Source organism: Labrus bergylta, chromosome 2, assembly GCF_963930695.1.
Source record: "Labrus bergylta chromosome 2, fLabBer1.1, whole genome shotgun sequence".
Lineage (NCBI taxonomy): Eukaryota > Metazoa > Chordata > Actinopteri > Labriformes > Labridae > Labrus > Labrus bergylta.
This window is the reverse complement of record NC_089196.1, coordinates 27460462-27475979: the sequence shown is the minus strand read 5'-3', so window position 1 is coordinate 27475979 and position 15518 is coordinate 27460462. Positions and strand designations below refer to the sequence as shown.

Genomic DNA, 15518 nt, shown 5'->3' with positions numbered 1-15518 from the left:
TAACTGCAATTAAAAACTTTTTTTTAACAGATGCAAGTCTGCCTAAACATTTTTTTTCTGGAAGATACACCTCCATGAAAAATATTCATTTGATGTTAAGAAATTAAAAATGATCTGTTGATGATTCTGACGTCCGTTCATCGATCAGAGTCGGAGCGGCTCCGTCTTAAAACGTGACAGATGTAACAGGAAAGTGAGTTTGAAGGATGGACGGAGAGGAGAGCAAAACAAGTTTACAGACAGTTCATGAAGTCTGAGAGAGGAGAGGAGGGTAGGAGGGGAGGAGGGGAGGAGAGAAGGGAGGAGAGAAGAGGAGAGGTGAGGAGAGGAGAGGAGAGGAGGAGAGGAGGAGGAGAGGAGAGGAGGAGAGGAGAGCCACACATGAAGGGTCTGTGTGTGAAAGTCTGCAGGTTGGTGAAGGGAGTGGCAAGCAGACCGGTGTCCGAGGAAGAGCGAAGGTTCTAGGACACAGTAGAGGAGGTCTGAAAGGTCCTGGGGGGGCGAGGCCGCGCAGAGATGTGTGAGGAGGATTTTGATTGTGATGCAGGACTTGACAGGGAGCGGGTGAATGTGGATGCAGATTAGGTGTTGAATCTGATTGGACTACAAACCCCCCAATGATGAGAAAAGTCCATCCTCTCCGTCTTTTTCCTGCTCCACTTTTCAGAAAATGTGTGCTCAAACAGGCCGTTTGGAGATTTTCCCTTCATGACATCACAAAGGGCAGTAACCCCTCCCCCAGGTGGGTGACACTCCCACAGCTAGGTGTTTGTTCTGCCCTCTGAGTCTGCCTTCTCACCGTAAACAATAGGACATGGAGCGAGAAAGAATGAGACACCCAAGCCCTTCCAGAGAGGGGGTGTGGTCAGACACAGCTCATTTACATTTAAAGGTACAGACACAGAAACAGTCTGTTCTGAGCAGGGCTGAAATAGAGGGGTTTATAGACATGATCAAATACAGGATCAGAGTGGATTTAGAACAAGAAACTGTTTGGGGAGCTCTGAGACTTATTTACACTGGTTGAAGAGGAGGAGTATATGTGACATTTAACAGTTTCATCTCTTGGATAAAAGTCTTCAGTGTCGTCTGATGGATCCATCGAGTCCTCCTCAGTTGAGTTTCATGTCAGGTCAGAACGTACCTCTACACAGAGTTACATAAAAACCACATCAAACGCAGAGTTCTCGTTGGTAAAGACTGAGGTAGAAGGGGTTTTGAGGCGCCATCTTTCCCTGACGTTTCTGTTTATTTCCCTTTAATTCAGTCAGCTTTTTCCCATTTACTCGACCGTGAAGCTGTGTAACATTTAGTGGTTTATAAATGACCGTAATGCGGTTTAATTTACTTCTATCAATCACGGCGTGAAAGTGGCCGTCACTTTCTCAAACGGCGGATATTTCATTTTGGGAAAAAACATTTAAAAGAAACAACGTTTACATCCTGTTCCTCTCGGCCGCTCCGCTCCGAGCCACTCTGTGGGAGTTTAGTGCTCAGATAATCATCTCTCATTATGTTGCTACAGTCAATTAACATCCATTACTGTCAGACTGCATCTCTGAGTAAATGTTGACACTCGCTAATTCCCAGCAAAACGCTCGACGCCACATTTAACCTGGAATAACACCACAGAGAGGGCTTTTCAGGAGACTCCCAGATCCTGCTCCTTTTCTCTTTTCTTCTGCCTCAGATTCAGTTTTTCTCTCTTTAAGAAGTTTTTTTTACACAAACACAGTCCAAAAAAACAGATCTACAGATCGCTCTTTAAAGATGCAGAGTTCAACATGTTTAACTCTTTCATTCATCATTCTGTCCTCCCTGCTGATTGTTTTAATACATGTTCTTATGAGTCAGATAAATGACGGGGATGTCTAAAGCCAGGCTCATTCTGCAGGAATTTTTAAATCCTTCCCGATTTTGAATTCAGGTATTATCACACACATGAGGAGAGTCCTAACAGATATTTTCTCTATAATCTGAAGCATGCTCACTCTGCAAGATATGACAATAACGGCACATCACAGACTACAGGATTTTATTAAGATAATCGTGCCTGACGGAGGAACGCTGCACCTCACATGACCTCCCATAGACGACGGAGCTGGAGGTTAAATGTGTGATTTTAATGTTTTGTGCAGAGAGGACAAACACAGCTTTGGGTAAAGAAACGTCTGGGGAGACGCGGACAACATGGATTGTCTATGCTCGAGCGAGAGCTGGAGGTCAGATTGTATCTGTCAGATTCATCTCAGGTGTCCAGCTCACCTGCGCAGGTTGCGTCCTACTGTCCACTTATTACTGTCCTCCCTCGTCTCTCGTGGTTATTGTACTCACACATGACTTCCTCCAGACCCTTTCATGAAGTAATCATCAAGATTTTAAATCCTAAATATCAAACGTTTTTCTCTACTAAAAATAAATCTTATTGGATTAAATGGGAATTTGGAACATTTGAAATGTGAAGTAAAGTCGAACATTTTTGATCTGATAATCAAAATTTTGGCTGTCAAAAAGCGTTGGATAAAAACAATCACTTTACTGTCAGAAATGGACTCTGCTAAATTAACCAAAATATGAGAACAAATCAGAGACTGATCAAAGGGCGTCAGAACAAAAAAACAAACAAAAAAAGTTTGAAATTTACACAACTAACATTTCAGAGATATTGTTAATAAATAATTAGCTTCTTGAGTTTTGTTTCCTGTAGGAGAGAACGTGTTTTGTCTTCTTTGTAATCAAAGATGTCCTCGTCTCTGCAGGATGTGACATGTGTGCCGACAACAGGAACGGCGAGTGTCCGATGCACGGCCCTCTTCACTCTCTACGGCGACTCGTCGGCACCAGCAGCACGGCGGCCCCCGTCACCCTCCCCGACGTCCCCGATTGGCTGAGAGACCTGCCCAGAGAGGTGACACTTCCTCTGTGATCATAAACTGTTGAGACTCCTCCCTGGAGTAGATTGAGTTTTGTGTTTCTGACCCTCTGTGTTGTGTTCAGGTGTGTCTGTGCACCAGCACCGTTCCTGGTCTGGGTTACGGGATCTGTGCGGCTCAGAGGATCCCTCAGGGGACCTGGATCGGCCCGTTTCAGGGAGTCCATCTGCTGCTCGACAAACTGCAGGCCGGAGCCATGAGGAACTCACGACACCTGTGGGAGGTAAGAGGAGGAGGAGGAGGGGGGTCTCGGTCTGTCTCCATGCTGCGATGTGCACAGACTGAGTCTGGAGCACGGGTCAGAAGCAGAAACATTTTGCTTCCAAAAACTTTTATTTCAAGTTTTTAGGTACATGTGGAAAATGCTGAACTGATTTACATTCATCAGGCTTCATTATTCCAGGTGCTGTGATTTGTTAGCTGCTTTTTAACAATAAAAAATACAAACTTCTTAATAGTGAATGAGAAAGCAAAAAGCGACCTTGTTACCTAAGGTAGTGTTGTAGCACTGGAAGGTCTCGAGACCACTTTTTAAAGGTCTCATCCTCAGAATTGTAAGCATTTTTACTCTGTCTCAGACTGGGCGGACTCAGGATTTTAAATCAAGACCTGTCAGGACCACCACTGATAGACTTCTTGCTCACATCATCACTGTGATTAGAACGAAAACTCCTCTTTCTCAAAAAAAAACAAATAACTTCAATTCATTCATAGTTTGACTTTTATCCCCCGGTTACGCCCGCAACCGTCCCGGTGTGACGGTCTAAGTGAGTGACACGCCCCCTAAACACAAGATGATGATTTTTCACTGATATTTATGGTCTTGGTCTTGTCTCAGTCTCGGAAAACTCTGGTCTCGGGTATGTCTTAGTCTTGGTTAGTGTGGTTATAAATACAATACTAACTAAAGCCTTTTAAAATACACATGATTCATAAATCCTGGTGTTTTTTTTTAACTGTGGCCATATTTTTTTATTTACTCTTTTTTTTTTTTTTTTTTTTTACATATGACGGGATCTTAAAGACGATTGGTGCAAAAAGTCTCTAATGGCTGCGACGTAATCCTTGGTGTAAATTTGTCTGATCAAAGTACGTCCACTAAGTGTGACACAAATATTTAGTCTGATTTGAACTTCAAACACTCTCATGAAACACGCTCATAATCCCTGCGCCGTTATCTGGTGAGCGTTCAGTAAATGTTTCGGGGGTTGGTTGTGAGTGTTTGTGTTTGTGGTCAGCAGCGTGTCACCTCACAGTCCATTGATCAGAGCAGATTGTATTTACATACAGTGGCAGGAGAAAGTCAATGTGGCAGTTATAAACAGCTGCATTAGCATTAGAGAGAGAGAGGGGAGGGGTCGAGGGAGGGAGTGAGGGATGCTGGGAGATAGATGAGTCCCTGGAGGCCGAGCTGCTAAAGGTCAGTCAGACGTCGGTTGACCGGACATCAGTCTCTCTGCTGTTGACCGCAGCAGGACGTCAGGAGGAGATGAGGGGGAGGGTGGGGGGGTTGGGGTAAGAGGGGGTAGCTACAGAGCGTTAGAGGTCAGAGGTCAGGGGATAGGGCGTCTAAGACATCATAGGCCAAGTCCAGGCGCGGAGGGAGCTCTTCATGACGGGAGTTATTCACTGAAAACAGAATTTTAAGACGCTTGGCACAAAAAATAACCCGTCTTTACCTTTCAGACATTTTAGTTATTTTAGTATTTCACTTCCTCCAAACACACTTATGGGGTTTTCACACATGCACATATTTAAGAGTGAAGCTGCATGTACGAACGCAAACAGCCACATTTTTACAACCCCGTCTATCTGGAATCTCTCCTGCGTATGTTTTAAAACTGATGCTGATCATCAGCTGATGTGTGAATGCAGAAGGAAATATTCAGGAGTGAAAGAGAGCTAGTGAGCGGGCGATGACGTTTATATCACACGGTGAGCGGCGTGCAGCTGGTGCGATCTTCATGGAATAATTAAGCCGCTTCGTAGTCTTTCCTGCGACTCAGGAAAAATTCAGAGGCAGCCACAGTAACTGGTTTAATTTATTAAAAACTAAAAAGCAAAAGATTTATATAAATTAGTGAAATTAGTCCGGTGTTCATTTCATGAACAAATCATTATTTCTCTTTAATGTCTGCAGATTTGAGCTGCACTCTCTCCAGACGTCAGTGGTGTGTAATTATTTTTTTTCTGAACTTATTTGAATATTCAATTGACTTTTTAAAATTTAAATAAATATACATTTATAGTTTACAGAGCTGTCACGTTCCTGTAAGATTACTTCAATAATTCTTTAATCTTGTCAGGAGACATTGAAATTTTAAAATCAAGGCTGTCTAACGATTAATTTGATTTTGATTAATTGCTAAAGATTAAGAGTTATTGATCTTGATTAATCACACTTTTAATCGAATGTATGAAATTACATTTTTAAGGGTTTCAGATGATTCTTTTTCTTGCAAAATATTAAAAAGAAGTCAAATGATGATGGGTTTTTTAAGATATATTTTTGGGCTTTTTGCCGTTATTTGACAGGACAGAGAGTAGGAAACAAGCGAGAACGAGACAGAGAGAGAAAGAGAGAGTGGGCCGGACTTGAACCTGGGCCACCTGCTTGAGGAGCTATGGCTTCTTAAAAGGGCCAACCGCTAGTCCATCTGCGCTCCTAATGATGTTGTTTTTAATCAAGATTAATGGCTGAAGTTTAATAGTTAATCTTGATTAAACACATTTGAATCCCATGTTTAAGGCTGTCAGATGATTCTTTTTTTTGTGCAAAATATTAAAATTAAGGCTAATGTTTACATTTTTAATCACAATTGATCGCTTCATTTAAATAGTTATTCACTATTTAACACATTTTAAAAGCATGTTTGAAATGTCATTATTTTTAAGGCTGTCAAATTATTTTTTAAACATTTTTCATCCCAGCAGCCGGGATTAAAATAATAAAAGCAGAACTGTATCCCTCTAAAGGTTCTGTGGAAGAGAATAAATCTTTGTGTACTTGGTATTAAAATACTCGATAGATGTGTGGAGGTTTAAATATTTACTTTTTTAACACTCATTCTGAAACATACAGAGACAATCCCAGAGGAGGGAGAGAAGGTAAACTTTTTAGATTACTGGCATATTTAAGAATTAAATCCCAACATGACTTTATCAGCACCTCGGGACCGAACAGTCGGAGTCTGTTGTTGTGTTAGTCCAGCTTGGACCCACAGTGGGGTCTGGAACCAGCCTTTGAAGCCCCTCAGCCCTGGAGAAATGCAGCTCCGATAACCCGGCTCTAACCATCGGCAGATTATCGGCTGCCGGGCTGAAACCGGTCATTAGGCCTATTGATGAAGACGCTTTACACACAGATCCCATTAAAACTCAGCGGCGGTTAAACTCGCTTATTGACGCCCCCCAAAACAGGAAGAGATATTTGTCCTATAGCCAATCAGGGAGCTTGTGTCATGTTGTCTATGGTGTCCAGGAAGGGCCAGTTTTAATTAAGACACTTGCCGTTATTCGTCCGAGTGGAACAGAGGAGGATTTTCTGGAGCTGCAGTATTTTACCCCTCGACACATTGATCTCCTGCAAGACAAAACTCAGGGTTTCAGTTTAAGGAGGAAAAATAACTTCAATGATAAAACCTGAAGCTCCAACACTCGTTATAACGTTTAGTTTAAAACTTTAAAACTCAATTACTCTCGTAAACAGTTCATCTATTTTATGAAGAACTGTAACTTCTCTGTTACTCTCTGGTCAGAGTTTAACTAACACCCTGCTTTCTCTGTTAGTCCAGTTTTACCTTACAGTAGAACTCCATACAGTTAGGCGTGTAGCTGACCTGATTCTTCTGTTAATATTTACAGACTATTCTCGTCAATTTGTAGCACCAAAGGATTCTCACATTCAGCATGCTTTCATCAGTTGGCCAAAGGCTCATTTAACCTTTTTGTTTACTAAGTCAGTAGTGACTCACCAGAAATGTATTTAAGCTTGTGAGAAACTTTGATTTTGTTGATTTTGGTGCCCTCTGTGGACAAAGCAGTCCCTCACATATCTTTGCTGATTGCTGCTCTTTTTTGCATTTTTTCTGACTGAAAATCTCATCCTGCTTTCTTCTAACAGTCAAACGTATCTGTGAATCTTTGCTGTGAACAATGTGAACAAAAGTCTGTTTCTGCAGCATGTTGTTTCTCACTGTGTCTGACATCCTGCAGTAGTTCTAACAAGCACTTAAATATGATAATAAAGAAGTTATTAGTCTTGTTGCTGATGGTATTGTTGGCTTTTTTAGGTCACTTTAAGGCATTAATATTCATTTCAGTCACTTTAATAACCAGCTTAAAACTCCTCGCTGGAGCTTTAACTTTGAGATTTTGAGTTTGAATTTGAGCTTTGACTGCAGTAAAGTAACAACTCTCCTCATGAGTAAATTTAGAAGCGATAGAAAGATGATATGTCCCTCTGAAAGCAGAGAAAGAAAGTCCCCGAGTAGAAAAAGCTGCACTGCAGTGAGCAACACATCAGACTTGTAGAGTAAAATTAGAATAAATAAATCCACTTAGTCTGTATTTGTTCAGAGAAGGGAGGGCAATTTCTCATTTTTTCAACTCCGAGGCAGTCCTGATTGAGAAGAATGTGCAGAAACAACACGAGTTGTGACTCCTGAAGTCGCAGCTCTGACCTCGTCCTCGTCCTCTGGGGTTTTTACAGAGTTTTTTTTTTTTACTTCTTCTTGGTTCAGATCAGAGACTGTATGAGCTGTCAGCGCAGAGTCAGAGAAAGCAGCCTGAAACATCACGACTTCAGAGAAAAGCAAAGAAAGGAAAACTTCAGCTGCACAGTTTGAGGCTAAATATTTGGTTACTGTGGGACGCTGATGAGACACACGAGGGTTCAGAAAAATTCCAAAACGCCCGTCGCTGTTGTGGCTTTTTCCATCTTGAAACGGATTTTCTTTGTCTGTTTCTTGTAGCTGAATTCACTTTTTTCCGCCTTAACTGAGCTGTCAGTTTGTCTGTTTGTGTTTGTCTGCCTGTCCGTCATCGTATTCTCGTTGTATTCCCCGCTGAATTCTCATTGACTTTGTGTTTTCAGCGGGTTTGTGGTCACAGCGTCCAGTAAAGGCTCTGTAATGTTTTCTTGACTGATGTCATTATTTAATGTTTGCCTAACTGTCTGAATTCTGGGTTTTATTAAAGCCCCTGATCGCCTTTGACATCATCCTGTGATTACATTATCAGTGATGGTTTCATGTCAAATTGCATGTCTTGGTTTCCTGTTGTTTGGATTTCAGTGAGGCGTTTTTATCGTTGGAATTTCTGAATAAAAGCAGTGACGAATGTGCTGATGTAACGCAGGCACCTTTGAGGGGGTTGTAAGTTTATCTGAGGAGTCTTGGGAACTCGAGGCCACAAGACACAAAGATGTTGATGTGAAGGGATGAAAGAAGAAAGACAGTTCAGTAAGTTGTATTTCATGTTCAAGAGAAACTGTTTCACAACAAAGCCAGTCTTGATCAACTGGAATTACTTAGCAGGCTTCTCTGTAGGCAGCCTGAAGTCACCTCATAATTTATGAAGTTTAAAGAATAGATATTTTGTTATGCTGTCTCTAAACTTGTTCTGACTTACTGTTTCTGGCTCCCAGTAAGAACCAAGCAAAAAGCTTTAAAGGTCACATATTCTCCTCATTTTCATCCAGTGTAAATAAGTCTCAGAGCTCCTCAAAGTATGTGTGTGAAGTTTCTTGTTCTAAATCCACTCTGATCCTGTATTTGATCATGCCTATAAACCCCTCTATTTCAGCCCTGCTCAGGACAAGCTGTTTCTGTGTCTGTACCTTTAAATGTAAATGAGCTGTGTCTGACCACGCCCCCTCTCTGGAAGGGCTTGGGTGTCTCGGGCTTTCTGGCTCCATGTCCTATTGTTTTACGGTGAGAAGGCAGACTCAGAGGGCAGAACAAACACCTAGCTGTGGGAATGTCACCCATCTGGGGGAGGGGTTACTGCCCTTTGTGATGTCATGAAGGGAAAATCTCCAAACGGCCTGTTTGAGCACACATTTTCTGAAAGGGTTTGTAGACGGACTAGGGATACATATTAGTGTGAGAAAAACATGATGAAGTGTATTTTGCATAATATTGGACCTTTAAGGTAAAAAAAATAACACACAAAGCTATAGGACTGTTGTCTACAAATTTAATTTTCAGGAACAAACAATAAAAGTTCAGATAATATTTGACGTTCAATTGTATTCAAATTTAAAGAGGAGAAAAATGCAGGTCTTTTTGACCACTTTAAAAAGTGGTCAAAAAGACAGAGCGCTACCGCAGGTCGTTCATCCCATCTGCCGTCAGACTGTTTAACAGCATCACCACCTCATGCTACACACTGTGTGTGTTTTTTTAAGAACAAAACCCTTTCCTGTGTAGTTACTGTGTAATTTTACATTATTGTATTTTTTTTATTTAACTGAATGTAAATATGTTTGATTTGATTTTAACTTCTATTTTTATTTTTAATAATTATATTCCCGTCCCCTGTTTTCAGGAGCTGCTGTAATGCACAAATTTCCCCCATGAGGGATCAATAAAGTTTATCTTTATCTTTATCTTTATCTTTAACCAAAATGGACAAGATTTTGGAAATGCGACTCAACTCCAGCAAGTTTTTAAAGCTAAATGAACAAAAATGTCTGTTGCAGTGGAAAAGCCACTTGGTGTCAGAGGCGAACAGGGCTGCCAGCCCCTTGTCTCCAGTCTCATGCATGTTGACGACTCATTTAAGGCGTTCAGTTAAAGATGCTGCATCTGTTGTTAATATATCATCTCTGCTCCTGTTGTGTCCAATCAAATATGTTCACAGTTAGCGCTATAGTTGGACCAGACGTGGGGGAAAGGTGAACTAGAACGTGTGAGCCCTGTTTGTGGGGTTTGGTAAAGGAGCTCATTCCACTTAAAGGTCACACTGTGGCCGTTACAAACCATCACACATCCAAGTACTGTTTGGTTAAACCCTCTCCGTGAGTCGGGTTAGCTCAGTTCATTTCTCCTCTCTGTGTGACATCACCCTGTAGGCATGGTAACCGCAGGGGTTCAAGAACAAAGACTGGGGTTTTCCATCAGGACCTGCATGTTAGAATAACAAAGAGTGTGTGCGTACATGTGTGCAGTCTCTTACCAGTACAGCAGTATGTTTGATCAGAGTGTTTTTACACAGTGATACAGCCGCTGGTTGTTTCCTCGCCTGGGTCAGAGTCAGTTGGGGCTTTACATGCTGTGATGAGCTTAAGTACAAACATTTAACACCTTCTCTTCATGCCAGAAGTGGGAAACCATCCAACATTTGAAATGGTTGGCCACTCCTGTCAGATCAGTGCGTTAGCATGGTGGCTAAAACATTAAGCATGAATAGATAATAATGTTCAAGAAAGCATCTATCCAAATAAAATAAAGAGAATTACTCTTAAAGAGTTGAGGATTGGACTTTTTTCCAGTCTATTTTCCTTTTTTTGTTTCATTTCAGGGATACACAGACATTAACTGTTGATATATTTAAAGAGGAAATAATCGCTGTATCACCACACATGTGCAAAAACAAACTTTTTTACATATCATTAAGGCATAAAGTGATTTCCCTACACTACTAAACCAAGTTAACAGAGCGGAAATTAGTGTCAGTCATGGAACGATAATGAAGATTTTTGAGGACAAATATGTGAGGGCTGGAGGGGCACTTCTGGCTTGCTTCAGAATGATCAGTTTGGATTCATTCTTGTATAATAGGGTCAGTGGGTTGAGAAAGAGTTGGTACAACTATTTAATTAATAGATCAAAAGATTGCAGTAAATATTCTGTGGGAGGTGTTCCATCAGTCCTACGGGAGAGGGATTCTCCTCCCTGTGGTTGGTGGTTCATTAGTCGTGTGGATGTTGTTAGTACTTGTGTCATGTGGGATGGTGTGCATGGATTCATGGTTGTTGTTGTTAGTCCATTGGAACTTGGTACATCAGTGCTTCAAATGTTGGTACACCTATCCTGTTGGACGTAGTATATGACTTATGCATTCTGTTTGTCTGGCTCCATCTTCCCCAAGGTTGGAGGTGCATTAGTCTTGTAGGAAGTGGTTGGTCATTTTTGTCTGTTAGGGGCAGACCCATGGGTGTTGGTACATCAGTCATTAGGAAGTCAAACATGAGTCCTGTATGCATTGGTATGCAAGAACTGTGGGTGTTGGTACATCCATTCTGTAAGTATGGATTCATCATTTACTTGATAGTGCATTAGTCCTATGAATAGGGGTTTGTCAGTTCTGCTTTTTTTGGGTTATTATTGGGTATCTGTGTGCACTGGTACATCAGTCCTATGGGTGGTAGTACATCATTCTTTTTGGTGGTAGAGGTCATTCCTGGGGTTGCTTGTGCCTCAGTCCAGTGAGTGTTGGTGCATCAGTCCTGTGTGCGCTGCTACATCAGAACTTTTGCTTGGTAGTACATGACTCCTACAGGTTGGGGTACATTCATCTTTCAGGTGGTGGTACACAAGTATTATGGTTGGTGTTTGTCTAAGCTGTAGGTCCCAGAATTTGAGGCCTAAGAGAGTTGGTGCGTCAGTCCTGAGGGTGGTGGTGGTGGTACATCAGCCATTAAGGAAGTGAGTCGTGGTTGTATTGGTATGCAAGACCTGTGGGCGTTAAAGCATGAAATTTGTTGGTTGTAGTATGTCAGTCTAGTGGCAGATTGTAAATTGCTTCTTCAGTAGTACATTAGTTCTGTGGGATCCTATGTTCCTGGGTGTTGGTGCATCAGTCCTATTTGGGTTGGTAAATAAATCCTTAGGTTGGTGGTACATAAGTCCTGTGGTTAGTGGTATGACGTGTTTTCGGTCCAGGTACAGCAGTCCTGAGAGAGTTGGTAGGTTTGTCCTGAGTGAGATGGAGCATCATTCATGATTAATGTAGTACGTAAGTCTTTGTGGGAGGTAACACATCAGTCCTGTGAAAGGTTGTAGATGTTTTCTTTGTTTGGTAGTACATGAGTCTAGTAGGTGGTATAACCAAGTCCTGCGGGATGCATTACTTTAGTCCTATACAGAGTGGTACAGGTCTGTGGTTTGTGTGGGTAAATCAATCCTTCAGTCCCTGGTTGGTTGTATGCTGTCGGTCTACACCAGTCCTGAGGGAGTTAGCAGGTGAGTCCTGCTTTTCCCTACAGTTGGTGTTACTTCAGGTTGGGAGTGTTGGTCCATATTTCTCTGCTGTTCCTCGCTGCTCTTCCGTGTTTTGTGAGAAAGCAGTCGACGGAATCTGGCTGCTGTTGATGTTGAGGTGAATCAAGGTCGGTTATCCAAATATTATCCCATCTCTGAACGATTATTACCCCTCTGATTTATAAGTCTGCTTGCTGCTCGTTGAAAACATAGTTTCAGATGGTGAAGCAGCTCTCGTTAGATGTGTGGAGGTCCAGACTGTTGCTCTTGGGCACGAAAGCGCAGCAGCGGCGTTGATGGCAGTGATGGTCACGGGGTTTATGAGGCTTACCGCTGAAAAATGGTCTCCCCAAACGACAGGCTGTGTTTAAGAAAACTGAAAGATTTGGTGGACTGAATGCCAGCATGTCACAGACAGGATGACTGAGAAGAAGTCTGTCTTTATTTTGGTTTGATTTAACCTTCGTTTCATTTCAACTGGCAAGTCGACCATGAACACATTCAGTGGTTACAGAAGATTAAACACCCAGGGTGACAACAGAGAGTCGAATCCGATGGATGTGGATAATGTGCGTTTTAGCATATTGAAGGGGATGACTAATAGATGGAGGAAGGAACAACAGGGGATGAATGACGAGTAGAAAATGGGCGTTAAAATCAAAAAGAAGAAGAGCAATAAAAGGAGTAAAACGAGAAGGAGATGAAATTCAGCAAGACCAGGAAAAAGGCCGAAGACATGAAGGAGGATGGAGGGGGCGGGAGGAGACGTAGTAAGATAAGGAGGAGGACGAGGCTGATGAAGAGAGCAGATAATGGTAGAATTAGCGGAGTTTAATTGATTAGCTGTAAAACAGAAGTGTGTGAGCATTGATCAGCTCTCAGGAACAGTTTTACAGGATTTAGACTGAAAAAAGAAGAAGAAGACAACGGTTTGTTTTATACAGAAAGAAGAAGAAGAGCTACAGTGACTTTTTCACTGCACCATGTTGGTGTTCTGTCTCCAGATTCAGCTGGTGGTTATGTAGCGTGTTTATGTTTCTTTGCTAAGAGGGAACAGCTGATTTGAAATCTGATTTGAAATTCTCACAACTGAAATGACTAAATGTTTCAGCAGCTTCAGTGAAAAAATAAAACAATGTGTAATCCAGAGAAAATAACTCAGATTTACCATTTTAAGTCCGCAGCTGATGAGGATCTGACATGTTTAGTGTTTAAAGAGTTCAGGTTCGCTGCTGTCTGTGTGTGTGTGTGTGTGTGTGTGTGTGTGTGTGTGTGTGTGTGTGTGTGTGTGTGTGTGTGTGTGTGTGTGTGTGTGTGTGTGTGTGTGTGTGTGTGTGTGTGTGTGTGTGTGTGTGTGTGTGTGTGTGTGTGTGTGTGTGTGCGGGTATGTGTGTGTCAGAGAGAGAGAAAGAGAGAGAGAAGAGAGAAAGTATCGTAACACCTTCAGACAAGATAACTCACAGCTGCATTAGTGACTTACTGACAAACACACGTCACACACTCAGTGATAAACACATTTAACACACACATACACACACACACACACACACACACACACACACACACGCTCATCAAACACACATCGTCCCCTGGTGATGGTGATGCAGCCATTTACATGCCAGTGTTGCTTCAGAGCAGCAGTTAAGTGTTTTTTACTGATAACTGGACCGCATTCTTGTCTGGAAACATACACACACACACACACACACACACACACACACACAAGCACACACACACAAGCACACACGCACACACACACACACACACACACACACACACACACACACACACACATGCAGTATCTTGGTAACGTCGGCTTGGTCCAGACAAGGAGAACATTTACTCTCAGTAATAAGGTCAAAAAGGTCAAAACACTGTCAGTAAATTTCAGGCACACTTTCTGTCATAAACACACACACACACACACACACACACACACACACACACACACACACACACACACACACACAGCTGTTGGTTGAGGTTGTGCAGATCACTCAAAAACAGCTGTCAATCAGAAATAAAAGAGTGCCTTTAGAAAAAAAACACAACTTTTGTTTATTGTTTTAAAGAAATGATTCATTGTGAATTTAAAGTAGTAATTTTTTTCCTGTGACCACATAAACATTAACAGCGAGTTTAGTCATGTTTTGGTAAAAACAGTTACCAGAACCCTTCGAGCACACAGACAAAGAGAACAAGAAAGGTTTTAAGAAATGTTTATTGTACTTTGTATTTTGTTGTACACATGTTTTGTGTTCGTGTTAGTGTGTGTGTGTGTGTGTGTGTGTGTGTGTGTGTGTGTGTGTGTGTGTGTGTGTGTGTGTGTGTGTGTGTGTGTGTGTGTGTGTGTGTGTGTGTGTGTGTGTGTGTGTGTGTGTGTGTGTGTGTGTGTGTGTGCTGACAGTGACTGAGCAGAAAGTAAAGCCCTGACAGCTGAGATCAATGAGTGAAAGAGAGAGCTGTAATCCACCCTCTTAAAAACACACGCTGGCTGTCTTCTGTGTGTGTGTGTGTGTGTGTGTGTGTGTGTGTGTGTGTGTGTGTGTGTGTGTGTGTGTGTGTGTGTGTGTGTGTGTGTGTGTGTGTGTGTGTGTGTGTGTGTGTGTGTGTGAGTTTATCCTCCCTCTTACCTCCTCTCTCCTGGTTCTTGTAAATGTAAAGAGGCGGAGACAGACAGATTAGACTCTCTGACATCGTTCTCTTTAGTTTCTGTTAGAGTGACTTCTTTATTCAGTCAGAAGAAGAAGAAAGACACGATAAGGAGCGACACATCTCACAACGCTACTCAACAGGTGTCGCAGAGTGACATCACTAATGGTGAGAGTGACAGTAATACATCTCCTTGTAAAAACGATGTAAAGGAGTCATGTCCTGCATGAGCAGCACCGGGAAATTGTTCTTTTGAAAAGACGAGTCAGATCGGTTTCTCCTCCGCCGTGGTTGTTGACAAAGCTGATATCAGAAGTTCAGCCCCTCCTTGATTTTGATTGGTCGGTGAGGGAGAAGTGACATTGACAAGTGTTGATTGTTCCAGAAGTTCAACTGTTTTCAACTGACAGCTACTTTTGTTTTGTATTGAATGTGGACGCTTCCAGTGCAAAAAACAGCGTTAACAGAGTCCTCTAGTCTATACGACGCCATAATGAGAATTTGTGTCTTTCTGTCAATGCTACGTGTAGTTGAACAGACTCTCAATGTGAACTAAAGAGTGGAGAAGAACATCCTGGAGAACAGGAAACATAATGCAGCAGGTTCATCAGAGCATGGAGATCGTAGAGGCGGCGTGCAGTCAGTCTATGGTCGTGCAGCGATCACAGGGAATAAACGTCACCACCCCCTCCCACTCGCTCCAGCTGAATTCTCCTGATTATATCCT

At 42.1% G+C, this 15518-nt stretch overlaps 1 protein-coding gene across 2 annotated transcripts in view; it reads left to right on the top strand.

The window, feature by feature from the left end:
- Nucleotides 1-15518, top strand: part of prdm6 (PR domain containing 6) — a 69948-nt gene that overhangs the window by 6615 nt on the left and 47815 nt on the right. For both annotated transcript variants that reach the window (XM_065950452.1, XM_029281114.2), the window contains exons 3-4: nt 2760-2908; nt 2998-3156. In XM_065950452.1, coding sequence (XP_065806524.1) covers nt 2760-2908; nt 2998-3156 — 308 coding nt within the window. The remainder of the gene's footprint in view (nt 1-2759; nt 2909-2997; nt 3157-15518) is intronic.